The sequence below is a fragment of the Sylvia atricapilla genome, chromosome 2, assembly GCF_009819655.1.
Source record: "Sylvia atricapilla isolate bSylAtr1 chromosome 2, bSylAtr1.pri, whole genome shotgun sequence".
NCBI lineage: Eukaryota > Metazoa > Chordata > Aves > Passeriformes > Sylviidae > Sylvia > Sylvia atricapilla.
This window is the reverse complement of record NC_089141.1, coordinates 65,445,726-65,472,709: the sequence shown is the minus strand read 5'-3', so window position 1 is coordinate 65,472,709 and position 26,984 is coordinate 65,445,726. Positions and strand designations below refer to the sequence as shown.

The 26,984-nt window shown below is 38.9% G+C and overlaps 1 protein-coding gene across 1 annotated transcript in view; it reads left to right on the top strand.

The window, feature by feature from the left end:
• The window catches only part of TBC1D4 (TBC1 domain family member 4), a 98,248-nt gene that overhangs the window by 38,169 nt on the left and 33,095 nt on the right, over window positions 1-26,984 (top strand). The window contains 4 exon segments of the mRNA XM_066313392.1: window positions 17,539-18,141; window positions 19,475-19,564; window positions 22,841-22,945; window positions 25,066-25,198. Coding sequence (XP_066169489.1) covers window positions 17,539-18,141; window positions 19,475-19,564; window positions 22,841-22,945; window positions 25,066-25,198 — 931 coding nt within the window.

The following is a 26,984-nucleotide window of genomic DNA, read 5'->3' as shown; positions in this document are numbered from 1 at the left end:
TCGTAATTTGTTCATTACTGGCTACAAGACAAAATGAAAACTCCTTTTTTTTTTTTTTTTTTTTGTAGATAAGGTGCTCTTTCTTAAACCTTTTGATACAGAAAAAGCTTTTACAAAAGTGGTACTAATTTTCATACAAAAATTTTCTTTTTTTTCCTTTTTTCTACTGCACAGGCCTTACAATTACTTAATAGAAAACTTACCACATACCTTGGATCATGAACCTTTTTAGGTATTTAAAACTGATCTTGCAGATTGGTTTGAGAGGAATATCTTCTGTCCTTTTACAGAAACCTGCTGACTAGAAATGGTCAATCAGTGTGTCTGGACTCTTCTGGGCATGGCTGTGGAAGGAAAGAGATTAAAGCCTGCACTTTTACAATGATGCAGTAACAGTGCTGGTGCAGGGGAGAGTTTACTGCCAGGGGTCTCAATTTCTCATCTAATTCTTGAGTGTCTCAGAAAAGCAAGTTCTTTTTTTCTCCCCAAGCAATTATACTGTAGAAAATTAAATATTGTAACCTTATCCTTGTAATGATAAATGTGAGAGATCTACCGAAGAAATTAAATTGCATTTGTAAATATATTGAATACTGTAGTAAACAAATAATTTCCTTTTTTTGTCCCCTCCAGTGTAAAATAAAGAATAATTTAGTAGCTTCTGCTTTTAAAATTAAAAGCACTTGCAGAGGGTCCTCACAGAGCCTAAGAGTATGGAAAAAAAAAACAGAATGAGGATGAACATTGCAGCCTCTTGGCCATGCTTGTGTTGCAAGAACCAAGCACTCTGTGCATCCTTGCAAGGCTAATTTACTGCACCTTTGCATGTGGGTGTTGCTTGACCCCTTCCTTGATGACCTCTGGACCTCACTGAAAGAAAAAAAAAAAAAGAGTCTTGCAGTCTGTTTTCTGGCTGTCTAAATGGGGAAGCTCTTGGCGAAGACACTCAGCCTAATGTGGCTGATGATGTTAGAAGGTAAAGGTTAAGATGACAAGATCTCAAGTTAGAATAAAAATAAAGCAAGGGGAGCCAGTGTTCTTTCAGGCTTGTGGTTGTGCAGAGGCTTCACTGTGCAGCTGCTGATTAAATGCAAGCTGAGTACATAAAACCTGAAATCATCTGTTTCTGTGCTGCTTGTAATAGGGCTTAGGACACATGCTCACATCCCAGTGGGTACAGCTACCTCAGCACAGGGTGTTTTGTCAGGGAAGTGCAGTGTGTGTTTTGTTAGATAGTGCAGGGCGGTGTTCAGATAAGCGGTGAAATGATATAAATGCAGCTTTGTTCTTAACGTGATGAAGGGATTTCATGTGTTGTAAAAAGCTGCTCCCCCTCCCCTACTCAGTCTATTAAATATTTTTTAATTATCTGGGAACTTAAAAGCTCTGAAGCTTCAGTTTAGTCAGTTTATGAGCAACACCTGCTGGGTAGAATGGCAGCCTCAGTTCTTTGTATTCAAGGAAAGTCTGCTCATAAAGCCTGTGGAAGTGCTGGGGTGGCAAAATGGAATGTTTTTCGTAAATGGCTGAAAGTATACTCCTACCTTCTGTGGGTGTGAGCATCCAACCAAGCTTAATAGAAATACAATGTCTGCAATCCTGTTTCTATGTAGCTATCAGTTTAAATCATAGATTAGTTATGGAAAATGCCTGTAAGATCATCAAGGCCAACTATTAACTTAATACTGTCAGGTTCACCACAATTTTGGGTTTGATATCTTGAGAGAATACTGGGGAGGTGGTAGTATGGAACCTCTTCAACATCTCAGCTCTGAGATGAATCTCTTCCTTTCCAGCTGCATGTACGAACCCTTCTAAGGACCAGCTGCTGGGGAGTGGGGGGTTTCCCCTTCCAGTAGGAGTTTCTTCTGTCATCTTGTCACCACTTGGGTAGTTCTTCTTGTAAGTTTGAGGCTTTCCAATTATACTGCATATAATTATAGGTGAAAAAACATTTAGGCTGTGCACTGGAGTTTTGATAAATGCTTGGGAGTTTCAGTGGTGGTGTTTTGGTTTTTTTTTGGGGGGGGGGGGGTTTGTTTGTTTGTGGGGGGTTTTGGGGTTTTTGTTTGGTTGGTTTTTTGTTTGTTTTGTTCTTGGTTTTAGGTGTTTGTTTGTTTTTTGGGGGTGTTTTGTGTGTGTGGTGGTGTTGTTTTTTTTTTTTTTTTCATATTAAAATTGTAGTATATTCCATAATAATAAACTGGGAAGAACAATGCTTTTTTTTTCTTAGAAGAATAAATGACAACTGTATTTTACTGTGAATTTATAGACCATGAAATAAGACATAACTTAAAGTTTGAGGGGAATCGTGATTTCCTGATTTCTGAGTAGCAGGTGTGCAAACCCAAGTTTTATTGAGGTGGGGCTATTTGTGAAGTGTGTGCAGCATGAGCAGTTCTTATCTGCTTGGGAATTCACAACAAGCAGTCAGTGTAGCTTATAAACAATACAGGATTGTTGACAAAAGCTGCTTGCAAAGATGACTCTACCTGTATTTCTGGTAAAATAGTTGTTACAGTCAACATCTGTTATAGCCACATGACCTCAATTTGATCTTAATTTCCTGCCTCTAGTTACAGATACAGAAAAAAACCCAAACTAGTAAAATACTGGGATTGCCAGTTGTTCTTCACCAGTGTCCTAATCTTACACTCTTTGCATATTTGCCATTGGAAAGAAACCTTTGATGTCTTAAACCCTGTATTTCACCTTCATGCCACTTAGGAACATGGTATAATGCCAGGATGTTACTACATGACATGCATCTGTTGTTACCTAATCTGTTTCTTTGAAGTGCTGCCTTAAAATCATCCTCCTACTTACCAATTTATCCACTTAAACCAGTGACTGATTTTTAGAAGTGACAACTTCTGACACTTTAGATAGTTTTGTGGGTTTTTTTAACTCAAAAGACTGTTATTCCTTGGTTGTACATAAAAATTTCATACCTGTCAATCCAGTAACTTGTAACAGGCTTTGTTCTGTGTCCCTGTAATTAACTGAGTTCATGTGTAAGAGTTTGGGTTTTTTTCTTTTCTTTCCTTTTCCTTTGATTAGCTCTTATTTCACGGATTGCTTTCCTCTTGTGTTCTTAATATGAAAAGAGGGCACAAGTTTTAAATTTGCTTTAGAGTGACTTTTTTTTACCATATGCTATTGGGGCTTACAAATTCCTTCCAGAAACTCTTCTTTATTGCATCCTGTCTGCTATGGTCAGCCTCAGAGCTGGCATCATCTAAATAAATTGGGCTAACAATGATCTGCTACTAACTGAAAGTAACACAGGTTTTTAAGTGTTACATGCTGGTAGCAATTCCAAATTGTTTAATTCTAAGACTGGTATTTACATATGATGCATCTTTGAAGGAGTCCAACAGATTGAACAAGGATTTTGTGATAAGCAGAAATGGCATAAAATGGTTCCTTTCATGCTTCCTCTGCTTGGGTGGACGAGGTGCAGTACTTTTAGTGTGATATTAAATTGAATATCCAAGTTTGAGATAGCTATTCCCAGTGTTCCCATGAGGGAAAATAGGATGTTAAAATCTCTTTATGGGGTGTTGGTTCAAGCATGTGGGGAGCAGCCTCAGCTGGGCAGGTTGTAACACTGCAGAAAGCTGCTCTCAGTTGGCACTTTGAAATTGTGCACATATCCAGTACTGGATTTGGGAGCAAACATGCCTGTTCTTACATTTTCCTATTACTTTCACTTACAATTTTGGCACCGTTTGTTCCAGTGGTTCAAAACACTCTCATAAAGGTCTCCCCCACTTAAAAAAATAAACAAAACTCAAACAAAAAAATTGACTTGACTTCTGTTTATGAAAATTATAGATGGAGATGTTAATATATTCAGTTTTATTTATGTTCGTGTAAATCCCTTTGAACAACATCTTGGCCTATGAGTTGTGGCTTCTCGAATAGATTATGCATTTTTCTGATTTTTCTCCTAGCTAAAGTTCACATTAATTTCTGAACTCTTATAAGTTCTGATAAAATTCTCTTGATAGGGTATGAATCTGCTAACCCTGCTTCATTGTATCATAACTCTCTTTTGAAGTTACCTAATTTATGCAAGATGTTTAGTTTTTACAAGAACAAAAACACAGAAATTATCCAACTTGTGTTCTATGCTAGCTTCAGCTCCCTAAGAGCTCTTAAACAAACAGAAACTACAGCACTTGGGACTATGCCAGCTGGTTTAAAAATTCCCTAGACAATAAGTAAATCTAACTAATGTTGTGTATTTCTGTCACTCTTGAAGTTTACCAATATCAACCATACAGAAATGTATGGAATTGTTTTGGAAGCCCTTGTGGGTGTCACAGGTGAAACTTGGAGGGATACTTGTGAATCCCACCAGAGAAAGACATAACCTTGTCTGCCAAGTTTGAATGCTGGGAATCACAGAAGAGGTAGTTAAGAAATATGCTTAACTTTTATGATACAGTGTTTCTTCGCTGGCTTTGCAAAACAAGTTTCAGCCTTGACTTCAGTGAGAACAGGACATTCAGACATGACCAAGAATAGATTCCTAACATAGATAATTCCCAGATCAACTAAGCTGCCCCAGGGGAAAGAGAGTTGATGAGCTGGAGGAATGAAGTTCACTGTTTAGAGGACCTTTTTCCTGGTTTCTGTTAAGAGTCTGTATGTTCACTGTTAACTCTCATCAGCAAACCGACTTCCAGTTGTGGAGAGAAATCTTTCATAAGCTGTGCTATTGGAAGAAAAAAATAAGCTGTAGAAGGACAAAGTTGTGGGTAAACTGAGTTTTAATTTTTTTCAGTCTAGAGAGGACTGTTGACTTCTATGAGAGAACAATTCACATACTTATTTCTGAAACTGTAAGTTATTTGAAGGTGTATCTTGCTTTGGTGGCAGCTGAACATGACAAGTAATACCTTAGGTGAAATCATAAAGAAACTCCTGTTATAAGCTGAAGTGAATGGGATTTGCATTATCCTTACAAATAGCTTATTTAAGTGTCATGAGAACACTGCTGTGTCACTGACAAAATCACTCTTCCCTTCTCATCCCTCGCCCATCAGACCAGAAATAAGAGTTTCTATTTCCAGGCCAGACAGAGCCGCATGATGGGATTTGCCATGTTACATCTAAGTATACTTTAACCAAGCCCTAGACATTAGGTCCTTTACAAGCAGGGCACATATCTTATATAGGTATCCAGCTAAGATGTGCTAATAGTTCTGGTGTGGGGGACTGCCCTAGCACGACACTAGACACCCACTTAAGCCTCCCTCACACTCATTTTCAGCTGGGCAGGAGTGAGAAAATATAACAAAAGGCCAGTAGGGTGAGGTAAGGACAGGGAGAAATCACTCACCAATTACTGTCATGGGCAAAGCAGACTCAGCTTAATTTATTACCAGTCAAATCAGAGTAGGGTAATGAGAAAGAAAACCAAATCTTGAGAACACCTTCCCCCCCCCCCACCCCTTCCTTTTTCTTGAACTTAACTTTACTCCTAATTTTCTCTACCTTCTTCCCCCTCAGCAGCTCAGGGGGACAGGGAAGGGGGATTCATGACACATTGTCTCTGCCGCTCCTTCCTCCTCGGGAGCGGGACTCCTTACACTCTTCTCCTGCTCCAGTGTGGGGCCCCTCGCACAGGAGACAGTTCTCCACCAGCTTCTCCAGACTGGGTCTTTCCCACGGGTGCATTTCTTCAGGAACAGACTGCTCTGGAGTGGGCCCCTCCCACAGGGTGTAGTCCTTCAGGAACAGGCTGTGCTAGCATGGGTCTCCTGCTGGAGTCCTGCCAGCAAACTGTCTCCGCTGTTGGCTCCTCTCTCTATGGGTCCACAGGTCCCTGCCAGGAGCCTGCTCCAGCATGGGCTTCCCATGGAGTCACAGTCTCCTTTGATCTTCCACTGCTCCGGTGTAGCATCCTCCAAGGGCTGCAGGCGGATTCCTGCTCCAGAATGGATGTGCATGGGCTGCAGGGGCACAGCTGCCTCACCATGGTCTGGACCACCAGCTGTAGAGGAGTCTCAGTGCTGGCACCTGGATCAGCTCCTGCCCCTCTTTTCTTCACTGGTCTTGGTGTCTGCAGGGCTGTTCCCCTCATGTGTTCTCATTTTCTGTCCTAGCTGCCATTGCACAGGTTTTTCCTCTCTCAAATACATTGTCCTGCAGGGGCTGCCACCATCACCACCATTGTGGGTGGTGAGTCTGTCCTGGAGTTGGCTGTCATTGACTTTGTTGGACATTGGGGAAACTCTGGGAGCTTCTCATGGAAGTCACCCCTGCAATCCCCTTTGCTACCAAAACCTTGCCATGCAAACTCAGTAGAACTACCAAGATGAAGATGCTGCTAGGGAAGGTGAAGCAATGTGGGCTTTGCTTTGCCTTAATAATGAACTGAAATTCCAGAAATCCTGGGTTAATTTGTCACTGTGTTGCTAGGACTTCATTAAGCCAATGCTGCTTGTCCTGTGAATATTGTTATCAAAAAGCTGCAGTTCCTTAATACAGCCTAGATGTTCTTCTTACCTATGTGATCTCAAGCCAATTCCAAAAATCCTACTGTTTATGCTGTCAGGCAATGCTGGTGCAGAAATACTGAGCACGTACCAGCCACAGTAAATTCAGAAAATAAAGTTAAGCTGTACTGAAATAAGTAACATCTACCAGTAACAATTAGTGAAGCAGTGCAGAAGTTAGTTTTCATATACTTGATGTATATGAAAATGTTGCCTAAAATAATGAGTAGAACCTCCTTGATGAGCTCAGAAACAGTTCCTTCCCACCCATCTTTATGTACCTATTGTGCTTTCTTACTTGTACAGTGATTAGGAGCTTCTGTGCTCCTCTTTTCCCTTCAGTTTTGTAGAACTCATATTCATAACAAAAAACCAAATGCTCTCACAGACTTTTGGAAATATATGTAAAGTAAATGGTCTCATGGGTGTCTATCACACCCTTTTCTTACTTTTCATGGATGTCACCACTGGGTTGCCTTATAAAGCTGTTTCTCTGAAAGGTCCTTACTGTGTGTTTACTGTATTGATTCCTTTATATCAAAGCTTTCTAGGAAAGCATTTTCCTATCTGCTGGCCCTGGGTCTTGTGAGTTGTTTTTGTTTTGGTATGTTTTTTTGTTTGTTTTATTATTATTATTATTATTGGTAACAGTAAGTCTGTAGCTCTTTTAGAATTTCTCTGTCAAAAGATAAAAGCACCATGCATTTATTTAATTTCAGCTATTAAATTTGAAATACTTGCCCATCCAGCTGTGTCTGTATGGATTTACATTTGAACACTATAACTATTTAATGATTTCATTCTCTTTACAGCTACCATAACCAGCTGATGAAATCTTAGTATTTTAAACAGTTAGTGATTGACAAGATTAGACTAATGTGACTCCCAGGGAGAGTAGTATTTAAGTATTTAGTGTTCTGTGCTGTGATAACTTTGCCTTCACGTGTGGTATTCATTATTCCCCTGCCTCCTAGGTGAAGTGGTGATTCAAGACTTCAGTGCTGAAGGAAGTCTAGTTAGGTGGAATTTCCCAGCACCTCATTTCAAAGCAGTTCCTAATTCAGCATCCAGCTTTGAAATCCTGCCTTGTTGTGTTTATGCTTGGGTTCTTTGCTGGTTGTTATCTGGGAAGAGTTAATTGTACTGCTGGTTGCTCAGGCATTTGATACTGTCACAAGACAATGCAGTTGCTCTGGTGGACTGTGAGATTAGTAGACAAGCTGGAACATGTACACGTGTGTATTTCCAAAGTACTGGAAAACTATTGAACATTGCTTGGCAGGTGTGGCGAAGCTGTTGAAACGCTACTAGGTTGCAGTCTATTTTCTTTTTACTCTGTCCACATTGCCTGATGATTCACGTGCATTTGTCTTCCACAGTCTTTTAGTAAATGTTCTTGTGACAAAAAGAGCCTTGAACCCAGTAGTAACACTTTTTGTCTCTGCCACAGTATTACCTGCTGATTGACACTACTTTTGATGTCCAACTTTCTGTAAGCAGAGCCTTTTTAAAGCAAAGTTTGTAGTCTGGAACCTCCCACTGCAGCTGAGAGTTTGTGGGAAAACATCAAATAGGAAAAGAACTAACTCCTTGGTTTCAAGTCACTGAGGAATTCTGGCCTCATTAAGGGAGCCAGAAGTTATTGTAGTGCCTGACTTTTTTGGACCAAGTATACCCACATCTGCTAGACTGAATAGAATCTAACTTTTCCCATCTCCCAGAGTCAACACTGAATTTAACCACTTATCATCTTCCTCTTCAGTGATAGTAGAAGAAGGTGGTTATTGTAGTAAATTAGTAGTAAATTCATGATCTGCCTTGTAGGAGTCCTGAAATCTTGATCTCTTGACTGGGGAAAAACAGACCAAAGTGTGTTCATTTCATAGTGAATCAACATGTTAGTGAACATTTTAAATTTAAAATCTTGAGAACTTCTATCTGAAACTACAGAATTAAAAAAATGCCACCTTCTCCAACATGATGCATAGAGCATTTATTTCAGTATTGCTGCTATAAATCTGCTAAAAATGAAGTTCATGATCTGTATTGGAGAAGAAGTGACCATAAATGGGCAAAATACTTCAATGAGCTCTCTAGCTTTCCCCCCTACCCCCCCGAAAAGGAAATGAATGCAGAGAATGCATTAATTGTTTGGGACTGTCCACGTGACAGCCTTATCTTCTCAGGCAAGCCCTTTTAAAAATAGGGTATGTGTTAAACATGATGGAGTTTTAAAAACAACATATTTAATAAATCTCTTAATAGACCTGCGAAGTTAAGCTAAAACTTTTTACAGTTTTGTAACAGTTTGTTTCACAGTTTTCAGGAAAAAAATTCCTGGTTAATACCTGAATTCGTGCTTTTATAGTTTATAGTGATAACTTGGGTTAAAGAAGTTTAAGAACTGCTGTTCCAAGCAAGTTGTACTTTGCTAAGTCTTTCACTGGGAACTGTCTCCTAAACTTGGAAACAAACTTACATATGCTCAAAGTATAAAACTGGTAGGTGAATTGTTCTCCTAATCTACTTATTCAAGAGCATAAGGATCGTCATGAGTCCTCTGTCCTGACACTTCTGTGGGTTGCAGAGTACGCAGGCTGAGTGAGCTGTATCTGAAAGGTGGAAAAGCATCAAGGCTGACTGGCCTAAACACAGGAGCAAAGTACTGAGTGCAAGAACCTTCCTTGCTTAAGCACTGCTTCTTTCGTGCTGTGCTGTCACTGCCATCACTGAAGTTCTTTGATACACCACTGTAGTGCTTGCATAGAAGTATAAAGAGAGGCACCTCTTGTCTGCTCAGGCATCTAAATTGTCTTGTAACTCTTAAACATTCTTTCCTGTTAAATAACTTGATCCGCCTTCTGTCATTATACCACTTACTTAAATTTGTATATTTGGCATAGAAGCATCTTGTGTGTGTGTAGCACACAGAATGTGTTAGGTGGTCCACAAGTTTCCAGCTGCAAATTAGATACTGTGGTGGTTTGCTAAATGTATGCTGTGCAACTCTGGTATTTTTTTCTGCTTGTTGACTGTATCAAAGCTCAACAGTGTAAGTAATTCCCTGGGTTGGTCTTGGATAAGAATTATTTTGAAAACTGAATTTTATTTTATTTTAGCTTACCTATCTAAAAAAAAAAATTCTCTTTAGGCTAGTGCAGTAGTAGTAGTCAGCTTTGCCTTTAGCAGGAGTGTTGTGATCGCCCCAATATGTGGCACGAGGCTGAATGTCACAGTAAAATGCATGCACTGCTCTGTCGCAGTTCTTTAGAAGCAAACCTAGCTGGGTCTTGACCAGTTGCCTGGGAATAATATAGGCCAGGCAAATAGGGGGAAGACTGTTTCCTGAAAGCAAAACTTTATTCTATGCAATCCTTTAATGTTCCTCTATGCAATCCTTTAATGTGTTTTCTGATGCTTTAGAATTTGGCTGAATTCATGAGCCTGTAGAGAGGAAATGTGAAAGCACTAGCTGCCAGGGATGGCAGTTAGCTTGAAGCTCCAAAAACTGCTTTCACTGAAACTTTCTTTGTCAGTCCCTGTGTTCCAGGTTTCTGCTACTGGGCTTGTGTTGTGTTAGCCCAGACATGCAGCAGAGTGAATTGGAGTTGATGGCAGATGCTTATTACTGCCTGCTGAGAACCTGACTTGGAGTTTTCTAAACTCAAAGTTATTTTTAGGCTGTCCAGTAAGTGCAGATGGGTTATAGAAATGCTTAGTAATTAGGCTGTTACTCCTTTCTCTTTGTGATATCATTTCTCTTGGCTGCTTATCCTCCTCATTTCTGTAAAAAAGAAGATAGTATCCTTTCAGCAGTAAGTCAGCTGATGGAGGCAGATTCTTCTGTTCTAGTTTCTAAATACCTCTACCATAGACAAAGTCAGTAAATTGCTTGTGTGACTGCATAAGTTGAATCACAGTGACCTGCTCTTTTATCTCTTTATCAAAAAGATGCATTTTTAATAGTGAAAACTGTTAAGTGGAGCACTGTCACCAGAGTGGAAAGCAGCAGAATGCAGCAGTTTTACAAGTGCAACAGATCTGAATGATCAGTGCTGGACTAACTGAATGGCAATAAAAACATTTTTAGCAGTTAAAGGAAAACAGTTTTTTTCCTCTCCCACCCTTCTTTCTAGTTGAGAATAGCTATGGAGATCTGTACTTTGGCTGGCATTCGGTTGTGGTTTTTTTAAGGTAAGAACTTTGCCTCCTCCCATCAAATGCTTGGTACATAGCAGGATACTACAACATGCCACTTATTTTGTCTCTGTTCATGTTTCACTGCTGTGGCAGGGTTCTCCTATCTTGTGAATGTGCAAGTTAACACCAACTGAAAGGAGAGTCATTCCAACTGCTCCTAATTTTTTCTCACATTCCATTGCTTTCTTATTGATGTCAAACTCCCAGTAATTAACAGAGTGCAAGGTGTTGATTTCTGAACAGTATCCTGTTTCTGTTTTGTTTGCTTTTAAGTGTACATAGCTTGATCATGAGTGGGATGCATTATTCAAATCCGAGGCAGTGCGGATGCTTCCAGCCCCAAGTCAGGAAATACTTGACTTTTGAAGAACAACGGCTGCTGCACGGATCTCTGGCTCTGCTGGGATGTCATGAAACGAGCCTGAGGAAATGCCGTGACAGCACTGCCAGCCCTTTGTGAGAGGGGGATCCTTTCTGCACTCACTTATCCCAGGAATCTTTTGCTGAGTCTTGGTGTTCGTGACACTAAGGTTTAGTGACAGTTCTGCTTGGACATGCCTCTGCTTCTGAGCTGGATCTCACGCCAGAAGGTACTGCCTGCTCCTGTCGGGTGTGTGTGAGGTTCATTCATCCCCCGTCTCATTGTACGGTGCGAGGGATCTGCCGCTGCACTTCGCGTGGTGATGGAGTGAGAGGGGTTGAGCTGTTTCCTTGTTTTGAAAATAATTGCCTTGCTAGAAATGCTGTCATTAAGTAGCCACATTTGTTAGGCATGTTTGTTACATTAGTACTTCACAGTCACACTTAGGTTTATAAGCCTTATGGTATGAAGAGGGGTTTTGCTTTGTTAATAAATTCCAGACTGAAATTTTCCATGTGGAGGCTAGACAGAAATTAGGAAGAGCTGCAGCTTCTCTGCACAGTGAAATTCTGTTAATCTGTGGAAATAATGGAATCCAGCCTGTGAATTTTGTTCTTCTTTGCAATATTCATAGCTTTCAAGTTCTAATTTTGGATTAAAATTGAAAACACTGCTCAGTAATTACTGAGGGATACATTTAAAAGTTATCGCTCCAGCAGAAAGGGGACATCCACCTTTGTTCACTGGAGGCTCTTGTAAATTTGAAAGGATTATTTTTTTTTTTTTTTAGTCCTTCCATTTCTCTCACTGCTCTTCCAGAAAGCATGTAGTGTTACAATGGAGATGCTCTAGTCTTTCTAGGCTTGTGACAAAATGTTCTACTATTATGCTGCATCAGTCATGATTTAGTAGTCTCAACAGTCTTTCTGTTTTGCAACTTAAAGATATTGATGATGAATACTCATAACTGAAATTCTGGTTTTGAGGTTTTGAGGGTTGTGGCAGTTGGAATTAATTTTAACAAAACCTCAGTTACATGACATGGGACGAATTCGGTGGTGATTATTTTTCTGCAATCTACCCTTTGGTTTTAATTTGCACCTTGGTCAGATGAAAGTCCTTGCATTACTTACATCAGTTAAAGTGATGTTTCTTTCCAACATGAAGATGCTGTTCTATGTAGAACACAGTGAAGTGTCTTGATGTACAGTAGAATATATATTGGCAGTACTAATCACATGCCCTTTGTGCAGTGTGCTGCTAACGCATGAGGAAGGTGTTTGCTCTCCTTTATGAATTCACATTGTTACAGGTCTAGTTACAAGGGATAGAACTAGATCTAGTCCTTGAATTGCAGAGCAGGAATTAGCTAAGTGCTGCCACTTTATTCCACACTATTTGGCCAAAGGGATGATGTCCTGCAGTAGCTCAAAAGGTCTTTAACCAAGATCATAGGTGTGTGGTACAAAGAGAGGAGATTGGGGGATTATTTGGCTAAAACTGGTGCATCATTAGTTTCAGCTATCAAAACTCTACTGCCTGTGGTAAACAAATTTTGTGTCAATGTCAGGATTTACTTATTATGTTGTTTTTTCAGAGCAGAATCTAATTGTAGGTGATGCAGAGCTTGGCCAATGCCATCTGTTTTGATTTGAATGCAGCTGACTTTTCCTTATTGAGTTGCCATGTATTGAATCAGATCTGTTTGGGTGAAGACTAGTTCATACAATCTCAGACTTCTCAGATGTGAATAACAAATTTGATTTGGGTTCCCAGGTGTGGGGTTGTTTTTTGTCGTTTTCTTTAATTACTCTTGTTAGATCAAGTGTATTTCCCTGGAGAGAAATATTGCCTCTTCAATGACATTATAGAGCACTTACTATTTGCTCTGAAATCACAGTCTTGTTTGGTGGGTTTTGGTTTTGGGGTTTGGTCTTTTGGTTTCTTTTTTCTCAACCAAGTTTTGTAGTGTTGCTCAACTGAAGGGCCAAACTAATATCACAGGTTTAGTTTTGTAGCCATTGTCCATCCTTGTCTTATTGGCCTCTTGCGTTTGGGAGTGTTGTTTGGAACAGGCCCTGAGGAAGGATCTCTGCTCTTGAGTTCTCTTGGCTCTGCGTAGAGATCGAGGAGTTACTATGATCACTGTTTCAAGGGTCTTAAAGTACTGCTGCTGCTTTTTCCTGACAGGCATGGATGCTCTTGACATCCTGGAGGGGGAGAAAGCTTGCCTGAAGCTCTCAGATCCATTTTGCTTGGTTCAGTGTGCCTGTCACTGCTTAAGCATGAGGTCACTGCTGCATTAGAGAAAGTTTTATGTGCTCTTCCAGCGTATTTGAGTAAGTGTATTGGAGTGGGGGGTAATTTCCTTGTTCTGATTTGTGAATTAGTCTGCTGCTACTCAGTAGTATAGGGAAACTTCATGAATAAAACCTGTAAATATGCCCTATATTATGTTTCTGCATTTGAGAACTGCTGTTCCAGTACTGCACCATGACTTCCTACCTTCCTGGACTGAGGAGCCCTGTGCAACTCCCTTTGGAACATAATAATTCCCTTCTCTGTCCAAAAATATTTGCAAAAAGATACTAGGCCCCTAGACCATGGGATTTGGGAGAGGCTGAGTCTGGGAGAATTAAGTCTTCTTGAATTGTCCCACCACAGGGTTTGTTTGGGCTGGAAGTGTCCCTCTCTCACCCTGAGAATATACTGTGTTGCCCTGTCTAATCCAGTTGTCCTTCTTCATGTAACTCTCTTCAAGATCTGACAAAAAAATAAAAATCTGAGTATGTTAAATAGATCAATTGCTTAAACATTTTAAGGATTTAATTTCTTTATATTCAGGTGAATACTGAAAACCTATACAATAACTCATTTAATTTTAACTTTTAATTTTGCTCTGCTATAAGAGCTGGTGGTAGATGTCCAGGAAGATTGTCAATGGCCCAGTGGGTTTCGGGAGTAAGAATTGCATTTCTCTCCTCTGGCTGCTTAATTTAATGAGATTTCTGCGGGGAAACTTGGAAACACATTATTAAGTTTTGACTGCTTCAGGAGTCTGTCATCTTAATATTCCTAAACTGATTTCTAAAAGTAATTAAGAATTCTCATCCAGGTAATTCAGTATTTTAAAAGCTCCGTTTTTAAAGCTTAATATCTTGTCTAACTTTGCCCTGCAATTTTGGCATTAAGAGATAATAAGCTAATATTGAAATCCAAAAAAGTTACACAACTTTGATGATGAAACTTCTGTGACTGGAGTTTCTTGATACACAGAGGAGCAAGATGTCTAAACCCAATTATATATGTCAAAGAAATGTGTAAAAAGCCATACTGGGATGTATGCTTGATAATTATGTAACTTCTCCTGTATCTTGCATTTCAGGAAAACACAGATGCAAACTGTTGTTCAGACTCCTCTTGATCCCACTCAGTGGTTTTGCTCAAAGTCAAATCTTTACATGAAAATACCGTACTCTGATCAGATACATCTCAGAAGTAGCTCTTGGTTCTCGATAAGAAGGTGTCACTCCGGGAGTGAAGAGGGTCAGGTCTAACAGCACAGGCTGGCGCACTGTCTGTCATTGAGTACATCAGCAGCAGCACACGGTTACTCCTATCCAGTAAAGACCAATGAAATTAATGTGCACAACTAATAGTCTGGCAGTGTTAGTAACTGTCTTGAATGTTATGCTTGAAGCTGTTTTTAACACCGTGCTACTGAGAGTAACCATGAAACAACTTACAAGCATCCAGAGCTATGTCTGGGCTGTCTGACAGATATTAGTTATCAGTTGTGACATCCCTGTATTGCATTACACTGTTTTTCTCTTCATCTGTATAAAAGAAAACTATTCATAACTACAAAGATTAAACAGGTCTCAAAATGTTCACTTTGATATTTTATTTTAGTTCTGTCTCTAGGTTGGGAAAAAAAAATGCTGATGAGGAAGCACCCAAAACATAGCATAGCCTGTAAAAAAATTTACCTAAACAAAGCAGAGAATAAGGATTGTTTGGGCTGTATGAGCTGAAACCCCTGCTCTAATGCTAGAGTCTCCCTATGCACAAGTGAAAATACTGTAGCAATTTATGTATTGCAAAAGCTTTCTAAGGAGCAGACATACTGAAATAACACTTGTTAAATACTTAAATACTAGTGTCTGAAGAGTGTACACAATCTGGAAAAAACGGAAATAGAAGTGATAAACAGCAGGATACTTAGGATGGTGGATTTTTCCAAGTAGAATTGCAATTACTTATAACTGCATTTGTGAAGGAGATCTCTGACAGAAGAGGGAATGGATGGGTATTACTGTTAGGGTAGAATTGGTAGTGTCTTATCTCCACCCAGACTATTTGGACATTTGCTGCTGGGGGAGAGAATGTGTCAGGAGGCTATTGAGTATTTTTAGAAAGTCTTAGGAATATCCAGTTTTTTTGTCTTAGAGGTGATGAGCAGGAGGCAAAACCCAGTTATTGGAGTGGAAGTGATGCTACACTTTTAAAAACATTTAAATTGCAGATTAAACAGCTGACAGTAGTTGCTCTAGTTCATTGTGTGTAAAGCGTATGCAGTTTGAATGGAATTATCATTTGTCACGTGTTCATTTGAGTAGAAATAAATGTGAATTGCCCTATAACAGCTTCTGGATTCTAAAAAGGGAAATTTTAATTAGAAATATCTAGTTTGTGAATTTTGTTAAAATAGAGAAGTAAGGAATTTAAACTCTAGAGCTTGTTTAAGCACAGGTCATAGAAAGAACAAAAGACCAGCCAGTGGAAAAAGAGCTGCCTCTTGGAATACAAACAGGCAAGTGCAAAGTGAGGATTGTGCATGTCCAGCTGAACTGCCATGGCTGGGAGGAAGTGCAACAGGGTGATGGTAAAGCAGCCCTGTAGCCAGAATGGGGGAAGAATAGCTACACTCTCATATCTGTGTCAGATCTAGACTTAGCTTTTAGCCTTACTGAAAACTGAGATGATGGTGACATCTAAAGGGATAGAAGCCAAACAGTCAGCAGACCTTAGGGTAATTGAACTTCATTTTGCAATAAATGAACTGGAAGCAGATTTGAGTTGAATGCCCAAGCGATGAGGAGTGTGTAATGGGAGACGGGGATTAATGAGGTAATTTTCCACTGTGACTTGCAAAAGTGTTGGTATATGAGATTGCTGCCTCAGTAGCAGGCTTGAGCTGGTATCATGTGACTCAAAGAAAGAGATACTGTAGGGGCATGGATTATTTACTAAGGTGTGACTTTAAAGTTACCTTCTTTTAGTAGAAAATTTCTTTGAAAAATATCAAATATTATAGTGGGAAGCTGTATAGAGAACAAAAGCTGTTGATTGATTATATTGGATTAGTTGAATGTTGGGAATTGATTTCTCTTGCAAAGAGAATTGGATTGATATTCTCTCTATTTCATTGTCACTAGTAACTTCCCCAATGAATGTAGTAAAATGCCAGTAATTGTACTTATAGAGAAAACGGGACACGTGGGAAAGATGTATGGTTCAGAAGAGTAGGTACTGTCAGAAGAGCAACTATTGCCCCTCTGATCTGCAGTTAGTAGAGTTGGGCAAGTCCTTGTTTTCTTTTGTGAAGCCAAAATGAAAAACAAGTTCACGTATTAAATATATTGGTACTGAAAGCAGACTCCTCCCAGGGTGATTGGAATAAAATGGAGGAAGAACCAGGTGTCTTTGAAAGACTGTGACACAGGGCTGAAATTGTGACTTTCCTCTGGAGATGTGCAGTTTGGCCCTGCAAGGTCTAGTAGGGGTCTGTGGAGAGGAGAAGAGATTTGTGTGTACCACTTAATTGCACAATGACTGAGGCAGCAGAGAAGTGTGACCTTAAGGTGAACTGTGTCATAGGATGGTTGGGGCAAGGTTTTTATAGTTGTTAATAAGTTAGACCTAATGCAGTTGTACATGGTACTTCAGTAAAACACCCATAACCTTGCTACCTCTGTTCCAGAACTGTCAGTTGAAACTGATGGAGATTGCTGGTCTCTTTTCCACAAAACTGTTCCCAAAACAGTCTTAAGAATAGAGTAAGTGGCTCTGCAAAATAAAAACAAAGGAACAGTGATGGTTGTTTACAGAATACAGCAGTAAAACATGCCAGTGTGGGCAGAGGACAATGGAAAAGAGAAGGTAGTCTCAGTAAAAACAAACAAACAAGATGTGAACATTTGCCAGCTGACCTTCTGGTAATTTAAAACCTTATGTACTGGAAGACATTCCAGGAAAAAAATTAGAAATTCTTTGCTCTGCTTCCACTGCATAAATTGTCCATACAAAATTTAGACTTTACTGGTTTTATATTCTTTGCCAAGAAGCTTGTGGCACTCTGCTGGAGAAATAGCTTGTGTAAATACTTACCTTAACAAATGCTTGATGCATCAGTCTCTGCTGACTCATTTGTGGTTACTAAAAAGGCCTTTCACACTGTGCCCTTAGGTTCCTGATGTCATCAGCAGCATAAGACAAGTCTCTAAAGCAGCGCTGAAAGAAGATGCCAAACCAAGTAAGGAAAGTGAAGATGCCTTCTATGACTCTCAAAAATTCGAGGTCTTGTACTGTGGAAAGGTGACAGTGGCTCACAAGAAAGCTCCCTCCACACTGATTGATGACTGCATAGAGAAATTCAGCCTTCATGAGCGCCAGCGCCTGAAACTGTTAAACGAGCAGCGGAATAATGAGTCGAGTTTGGACTTGCCCCTGTGTGAAGAAAATGTGCCAGCTTCTCCTCTGGACAGCCCCTTTGAGGAGCTGGACAGCCCAAACAGCACTTCAGGGCATGCTGCAATGTTTACAGTTGGCAGCCAGACCAACTTGACCAACCTGGCCAGCACTCGTGGCTGCTTTCCAGAGAGGATTTTAGAGGACTCCGGCTTCGATGAGCAGCAGGAGTTTCGCTCCCGGTGCAGCAGTGTCACTGCAGTGATGCAGAGAAGGGTTCATGACACAAACCTGAAAATACAGTCCCGCAGGAGACACGCAAGTGCACCCAGTCACGTTCAGCCCTCTGACTCTGAGAAGAACAGGACAATGTTGTTCCAGGTGTGTTCTAGGACAAGCAATTTCCTGTTGGTTTTGTACTGTATTTTCTTCTCCTGTGCAGTTTGAGACAAGTTTTGCAAGATAAGTAATATGGATCCAGTATGGCTTCATAATTTGTCATAAATATTTTTGTATCTGTTCATAAATGGTTGGAACACAAGTAGCTGAACTTTTCACCTCGACTTATGAGCTCAGGCAAATTTAAAGAAAAATGAGTTATTTATGGAGTAATCACTCAGTGGAGTAGAGTTTTTATGAAATAATTATTTTATATGCAGTTCTGGATTGTCTGTGTTGGTGATATTTAGAACCTAGCTGAAAAACATGAATATTCTTTCAAAAAGAGAATTAATGAAGATTACCCTGCAAACAAAACCTCTTTTTTTGTGCACTTAAAAAGAAACTGCACATAAGACTTCCATAGTCTTGTGTTTGAGCTGATCTCTTTTTGATAATTTGTGTTAATGTTACCTCTTTATGAGAAGAGTATTCAGACATCCCTGCACTGAAGGCTTCTTCCTTCAGACTACAATGGTTATTTCTTCTCTTGCCTGAAGTGCATTTCACATCTTTGGAATTTGTTTTGAGAAAACAGAAGGACACACAGAGGAGGTGACCCATAAAAGGAAAAATCTTTGGACCTTAAAATAACAGTGGGCTAAATGCCTGGATTTTGTCTTTCCATTTGTTTTAAGGATCATTCTTGTTTCGTATTCTCTTGGGGAAGTGATATCTGAAGTGAGAATGCATTGCTCTTCAGAGAGCCACAGATTATCACTAGTAATGAAAGGATTTAGCTGACAGAATCTCTAAGGTCTGTAGAATAAATTCCATGGGCTTGAGAAGTACTTTGGGAAAGCTGAAAAGTAGTTTGCTACAGAACCTACTCTTTCTCATTTGGAATTAGTACAAAGCAAAAAGTATCATCTTAGTTTCTCAGCTAATCTAGGGTATAATTTAAAAATCAAGAATTTAAATTTTTTTTAGCTTTTAATTTAGCCACATTGTTTCATAAAAAGTTTTAGTATTGCCTGTCAAACATGTGATCTTTGGACTATAATAACTTGAAGAAAAAAGATGGGGGAGGGGAAGAAAATCTGTGTTTTTTCCAAGTCATTTTTGTTATTCAGCTGAGTGTATTGTTCTTGCTGAAATATTCTTATTCAACCTAGGCAGAATTACAGCACCCTGGCACCCTTGTTCCTGCTGAGTACTCTGTTGTGCTGAAGGTACTCTATGTGAACAAGAAAGGGCGAGGTTTTGATGTTTTTGTTGCTGTAAATGCTATGCCCCCAAGACAGTCATAAATTAGATTTATTTTTCTCCCCCTTAGGTTGGAAGGTTTGAAGTTAACCTTATCAGTCCAGATACGAAATCTGTTGTGTTTGAAAAGAATTTTAAAGATATCTCCTCATGTTCTCAGGTAAGCATTAATAAGAAGCAATATGTATATCATCAGGAGAAAAAGATTTTATTTGTTCTTCAGCTGTGTTGGCTTGCTGGACTATAGGCAGGAGAAAAAAAGAAAAACATAGAATTTGTTTTCCAAAATGTCCAGAAAATATGAATGCAAAATAACCAGTCTGAGCTGTGTAATAGCAGCAACTTCACTCACTCATCAGCAAACGAAGTATAAGCTGTTCTTCTTTGGGGGAGTATTAGATATGTTTTTGGAAGCAGTTTTATCTCCATTTAGGATGCTCTGAGTGTACTATTTCTGAGCAGATGAGTTCCTGAAAGCCTTCAGAATGAAAGGAGGAGAGCATCAAATCAAACCTCAGGAAAACAGCAGTTCACCTGCGTCATTTCTTCTGGAGATTTTGGTGATAGTTGTACCTAGCTATGTTCAGTAATAAATAATTATTTCTTATAAGTTAAATGTCAAGGCTAAGATGTTCACCTTTCTATCTTGCTCTTGTTCAGCACCAGTTACTACAGACACTTTTTGGTTTGAGGTCTTACTTTTTTATCTCTTTTCATTTGCCATGCCACATCATCACTTCAGGCTTCTTTAAACATGATTATTCTAGTTCAAAGTACACTTTTGGCATTCTCTAAACCTGTATTTCACCCACAAGTGCATTCATTTTAATGCTAATAACAAGTCTGCTCTTGCATGACTGGCTACCAATGCTTAGACAAATTAAGAATTAGGCAATACTTATAACTCAAGTGGAGTGTTGAGCTACCAACTAAAGGCCCAGGTCCTTAAATTGGCTCTACATTTTAACTACAATTTGTATTGCTTTTGGCAGAAGAAAAAAGCTAATGCAAAACAGAGTGGGACAGTATAATCAAACAATGTAGTAATGGCTTTATAATAAATACAGATCAAAATGATTCTTAAAGAAGAGGTATGGAAAGCAAAATTTGCAGACAACTTGGGTCTTCTCCTGCTTTTTGGGTGTACTGAAGTTACATTTCAACTTTAGGTACTGGGCTCCTAGGTTGTATATACACACTTAAAATAGTCAAATAAAGCCGTCCTAAGCAGGGACAACCTTTTTTCTGCTGACTTTAAAGTATGGTGATCAATAAGACCATGGAAAACCTTCAAGACCCAGCTTTCCTTCAGGAAAATAACTTTGTACAGGAAATAGTGTCAGGTAATTCTGTGTGTTGTGCTTTGGAGATGTTTTCTACTCCACCTCTTCACTTTCATTTGGAGCAAAGCTTCTGTTACTTTGCATTCTTGAATACCTCGAAGAGGCAGTCACAATACTTTGGGGTTTTTGTTTGTTTGGGTTTTTTATGTGAAATAGTTACTTTAGAGAAGTCAAGGGGTTTCTTTGTTTAAACGAAATAAAACATTAATTTGTTCAAGACTAAGCATTGGTTGCAGAAACCTCATCAGTACTTCCTTTAAGAACTTAGTGCTAGCCCCAGGGCTCCTCTGGTACGGATTTATAGGACAGTGATTTACTATGTATTGTGGGCCTGTGGCTTAGAAATATTTGTCCTTCCAAGCTTTACAAACAATGAAAAGGAGATGTTATTGCCAGTTTGCATTCTGTATTCTCTTTGTCTGGTCTAATAAAGGTATTTTTTATTCCACAGCTTAATCATGGTTGAGCTGCTGCATTCAAGAAATTTTCCACACTCCTTATAATTGTCAAGCAGCAGACATAATTGATGATAAGCCTGTCTGTGCAGTCTAAACTCAGATATCAAATGCTGTAGAAGTTTTCTTGTTGTAGCCTTCCCCTGGAGGGAACCCAGAAGAACACAGAACTTGACTCTCTTGTCATGACCTCTTAAAGCCACCATCTTAAAGAAATGTGATGGAAGTACTGTTGATTTAGGAACATGCTGTCCTATTTGTGCTTCAGTAGGGCAAGTGTCACATCTCTCTCCCCCTTCAAATGTTCTCCTGTGGAGACTGAGAAGTCAGGACAGCAGTAGACTTGTTCAGGCACTGTCAGTAAGGAGGGAACTGGCATCTCACCAAACCACCTTTAATAAATATGATTTCTTGCAAAACAGAGGTCAACACTTCACTGTTCTATAGATCAACATGTGTATACATCTGACCTTTTTAATTTTATGCTTTTGAAGACTTCATATGTCTCGAGAAAATGAAGTCAAGGTTAGTTGGGCTGTGGTTCAACTAATGCCATTTGTGCCATTTTAGCAACCCTGTGCATCTCTTAAGTGGCACAAATGTGACTTTTAGAATTTTGTTTTTAAAAACAACAGTATGTAGTGACAATATTCAGTCTGTCACGTACTGCATTTCCAATCTTGTCTAGAGTGTTTTCTGTAGTGGCAAGCAACTTGCTTTGCCTCGTCCTCTCTTTTATGATGTAGGTGTTTTCTTTGGAGATGGATCCAAGCAACCGTGTTCTGACTCTTGCTGTATTTGAACTTGAAGGGATTAGGCTTTCATTTGGAGAAAATCTACTATTACCATACTCAGATGATAAAAGCATTGGCAAAAGCTTTAACAATAGTGAGTCATGTTCCATGAACTGAGACTGGGAAATTGTGCTTCTTAGGAAGCAGCTGTCTTTGATCTTCTCGGCTCTGTTTTTAGCAAGGCAGCATTCCCTGTCAAGCTGTTATACTAACATCTTGGAAAAAGTGTCGGTAGTAATGTGTAGTAAGTCTTGAAACTTCTGGTATATAACTCAGTCTCAAAGAATTTATTTCAGAATTTAGTTGGAATTCTGTCTGTTGCCACTTATTCCCTCTTTTTTTTTCTTTTTTTAATTTTTTTTCTTTTTGGTGTTTTGTTTTGGGGGTTTTTTAGGTTTTTTTTTTGTTGTTGTTGTTTGGGGGCTTTTGTTGTTTTTTGGGTTTTTTTTTTGTGTAGTCCTAACATGTATTACAGTCAAGCAAGAGTCTGCTGCTACTCTGATACTTCTCCAATTCTGTGTTTTATCATGGCCTTAAAACAGAAAATTTTCACTGTGGATGCATTTCCAAATACAACCCAGCAGTCCTTAGTTTGCTTCCCTGAAAAATCCAGTTTTGCTAATGGAATAAATCCTGGTCCAGGTGTATTGCTGTATGACTTTGGGTTTGATTGTATAAAGATCTTTATATAACTTAAATGAAAAAAACAGTCAAAAAAATTATACTACTTGTAAAATAGATCATTAGGGGTATGCATTTATAGTTCAGATTTTAAAATTCAAATTTTTTGAAACTAAACCTGTTTATAAAATAGTCCACTAATGCTGTTTTTAAACTCTTTTAGGGTATAAAACACGTTGATCACTTTGGTTTTATTTGCCGGGAATCTGTGGAACCTGGGTTAAGCCAGTATGTTTGCTATGTGTTCCAGTGTGCAAGTGAGTCTCTGGTGAGTATTTATTAGTGATCCCAACCATTTCATCAGAGCATTTCCAAGGCATTTTCTGAACTATAGGAGTCTCTGTTGTTCTGCTGTGTCAGCTGAGCCTCAGTGCTCACATCTGCTCCGGTGCAAGGCGTCAGCTGTGCACATGCAAATTTGCAATAGGAAATGCGTGCATTCTGTTCATACACAGCCACATCCTGCTACCCTGCTGATGTGTATATAAATAACAAATAGATTGATCCATACGGGTGTGTTTGTGCACATATTTGGGCTCTGTATTTGAGTGTAACTCTTCCAGTTCTAGCTGTTGAGAGACTTCGTTCCCCATTAAACATGTAAAGACATATGTTGAATCAGTAACAAACCTGATGATAAAACCCGAACACACCCTTCAGGGTAGGGTTTTAACTACTGGCTGATCCTGCATCTGTCTTAAGCCTGCATCTGGCTTTAGCTTTTTCCCTGTAGTCTGTTCTGTTCCTCAGGAGAAGAAAATAGCCACATCTGATAACAGAAGAAGAAAAGCATAGTATCTGTGGATGTATATAGCTATAAAAAAGTACATCGGACACTGTATATAGTATGTATCAATTAACCAAAGTTCTAGATGCCACTGATTTTACTGATAACAGGTAGCTTAATAATATGAGATGCATACAGGAAATAATTTTGACTACTCTATTTTTATTTTAAATCTGTGACACCTTAAAAGGAGTTGGATCCTGGTGGCAGTTTGACTGTGGCAGGGCAGAGCTTTCCAGATTCTCCACTGCCAAGCAGGCTGTGTTGGGAGGCCTGTGTGTATTTGCTCCAAGCCTAGTTACAGTTTGTGCTATAGTTCTTACGGTTTTAGGGTAGTCATAATCCGTATGCTTAGCGCTGTTCTGTGGATCTTGCATTGGAGAGGGATTGCAGCCAACTTAAAAAACTTACCAGTCCATGTTGCAAGATGGACATTCGCTGTTCAATGTTCTGCTTTATTTCTAAAAAGACAAAGCACACAGAAATTACTGGTAGTGCTTAAAACTGTGAAGTTTAAAGTAAACAAAACAACCTAGATATACTGGGACATAAACTAGTTCAAATTTCTACATTCAGGTTCTTTTTCTACTTTTTTTTTCCCCCAAGTGACAGACCCTCAAAAAAGTCTGTATGTTTTTAATGTTAAACTGCCTGATTTTGATCTCAAATATTTCAGTTTTCTTCTTCCTGCTTATAAAACAAAGTAATAAGCAGAGTGAGGACATGATTCTGAGGCAGAATACTGATTTCACTCCTAAAATTGTTCTCAAGCTGCTGTCTCCCTATTTCCTTGCTAATGCTGAGACTGAGCAAACAGCTTTTAATAAGCATTGTATTTCCCTGAAATAGAGAGAGGAGAATTCCAAGTGCTTTGTATGCCAGCTCTGGGAGCATATTTGAATAAATGTGGATAAATGCTGTGAGCTCAACCTTTCTTAGGAACAAGCTGAGCTTTTCTAGTGCTGGTATGTGGGAACATATCACTGCTATGTTTGTGGTAGTGGCAGAGGAAGGATCAGGGCAGACTGCAGGGAAGGCCAGTAGCACTTAAGGATATGTAGTGGTTGTAATGAAGCTTGTAGGCAGTCTGGTATCCAGGAAAAAAGTGAACTGCTGTGGGAAGCTCCTGTCTGGCAGCAGGAATGGGTCTGTGGGGGTTGGTGAAAAAATGCTCTAGTGGTGGGAGGATGGAGGTTCAGAGGAAACATGTGCAGTTTACAGGAGAGACATGAAGCTAAAGAAACTAATGCTTTTTATTTAGCCAGCATATATTCAAGCCAGAAATTCTCACTTGCAGCTTTTTAAAATAGTGGGTGCTTTCCCACTAAGCTTGAGTAGCTACAGTTAAAATTCAAAATCACATCAAAATTACGTAAGAACTGGAAAATTACGGCAGAACGTAAAGATGGTGATCATCTACAGAAAAGGCAGAAAGCTGGGAATTCCACTTTGATCTCTTTAGAAAACAGCAAATGTCTTTGTGTATTTTTGTCTTTTTCTTTAATTGTAAAACACCTGTCTGAGATGTGATTTATAAACCTAATTTTGTATATATGGCAGATATTTTTGTTTATACACTCTTTTCCCTCCTTCCTATATAGGTTGATGAGGTAATGCTGACCCTGAAGCAAGCCTTCAGCACTGCTGCAGCCCTGCAGAATGCCAAGACACAGATTAAACTGTGTGAGGCCTGCCCTATGCATTCATTGCACAAACTTTGTGAAAGAATTGAAGGTAGCAGCTGAGTTTATCTTCTGATTGTGGTTTGCTGATTTTTCTAGAGGAATAACTTAGACAATGTAAGAGCAGAGGGAAAAGTATTGTCACTTTGCATTATTGGTATTTAGGCGGTGTGTTAGCAGTAATGATACTGCAAGAGAATATAGTGTAGCTTCTGTTATAAATACATATTCTTTCATCATCATACTTTCTTAAGCAGAGCAGCAGAACTCAGCAGTTGACCTTCCATTTGTTTGGAGATTTTTTTTCTCAAGTTGCATGCTTTCAAAATGACTCATAAAAAGACAGTCATTATCAAAAAGGATCTTTCTTTTCTGTGTGGGGTTATTTTTTCCTTCTTTGTGTTTGTTCCCTCGCACACTTCAAAATCTAGTTATATTATGGGAAAATAAATTATTAAGTTAGGAGATTATTATCCAATAAGAAAAGTTAAGGCAACTGCCTGACTTCAGATATGAATAGACAAACTTGTGTAGTGTCACTGGAAATGAAGTATGCTAGAACACATGCAAAAAGTCATACAAGATAGAAGTTTTTTAAAAAAGGTTCTTATTTTTATAGTCACTCTTCTATGTGTCCTTGCAAAGTATTGTATGCAAAAAAAAAAAAAAAAAAAAAAAAAGGCAAATATGTTACAAAAAGCAAATAGTCTTGTATTTTCTGGTGTGGTTATGGTGGTGCTCGGTATTTACAGTTCTCCCATTCATTGAAAGTCACTGTTGCCACTTGGTTCCCTCTTGTGGATGAAAAGCCAAATGTAAAATCCTAGTGGGGTGAAATTTTGCTAGGCTGTGACTTATAGTTTCCAGGTTTAACAACAACTATTCAGAAGTGGTTAAACCGGGAAAGTTTTCTGTAAATAATAAACTCTAGAGGCTGCTGTATAAGACAGTGTAAATAATTTGGAAAGTACCCAGTATAGAAATAAAATCTCTCTTGAGGCAGCAACTAGAGTACAGTAGTAATAAACTTTCATAAACTTTCATAAACTTTCATAAACTTTCTTCGTAAACTTTCTTCTTAGTGACTAAAAAACTTTCTTTAGTGTCCGTTTTTTTTTGCCCATCTGCTTTGAGTCTGGAAATTTAGAAAAATCAAACCTAAAGCTGCGTGATTTTGAAAAAAAAATTTATTTGTTCAGATTGTAATTTTCTATGAATGATATCTACCTTAGATGGAAAAAAAGTCTTTATCTGGTTTGAGGGATCTGTTTTCACTCATGTTTTTTGTAGCTTCCTAGAATTACCTCTGCGACAAAGTGTGAACTTTATTGAGTATCAGAAATTCTTTCCTTTATTCTTACAGCTTTTATTCTGTTCTTGCTTTTAAAAGTGTCTTCAGTTCTCTGATATGACCTCTACCCTATCCTTTTCTTGGGCAGAAAGGCATCTAAATTTTTCTGTAAAAAGCATCTGAAAACTTCCAAGTATCCTATATATTGATTATTTCTCCCATTATAACCCAGATCTGCTCCTTTCCTTCTCTCCCATACAGTTGTCAGGCTTCCAGCTGTCAGTGATCTCTTGGCATTAGGACAGAAACCATTGGTGGGGTAGGGAGCACAACCTTTTACACGGGAGCCAGCCACTTAGCTGCTGCTTGTTATATTTTTGCTGCTAAAGAAAGGAGACAAAGCCATGTGGTTTAGCAAAACCTCAATTATTTTGTATCGTGTATACATTGGATATACAACTGTCATACATTTAACTTGTGTAAACTCAAATGCAGGTTTATATCTTCTACTGTCATTTTGCTCAAAAGTGTTATAAGAGATCATTTG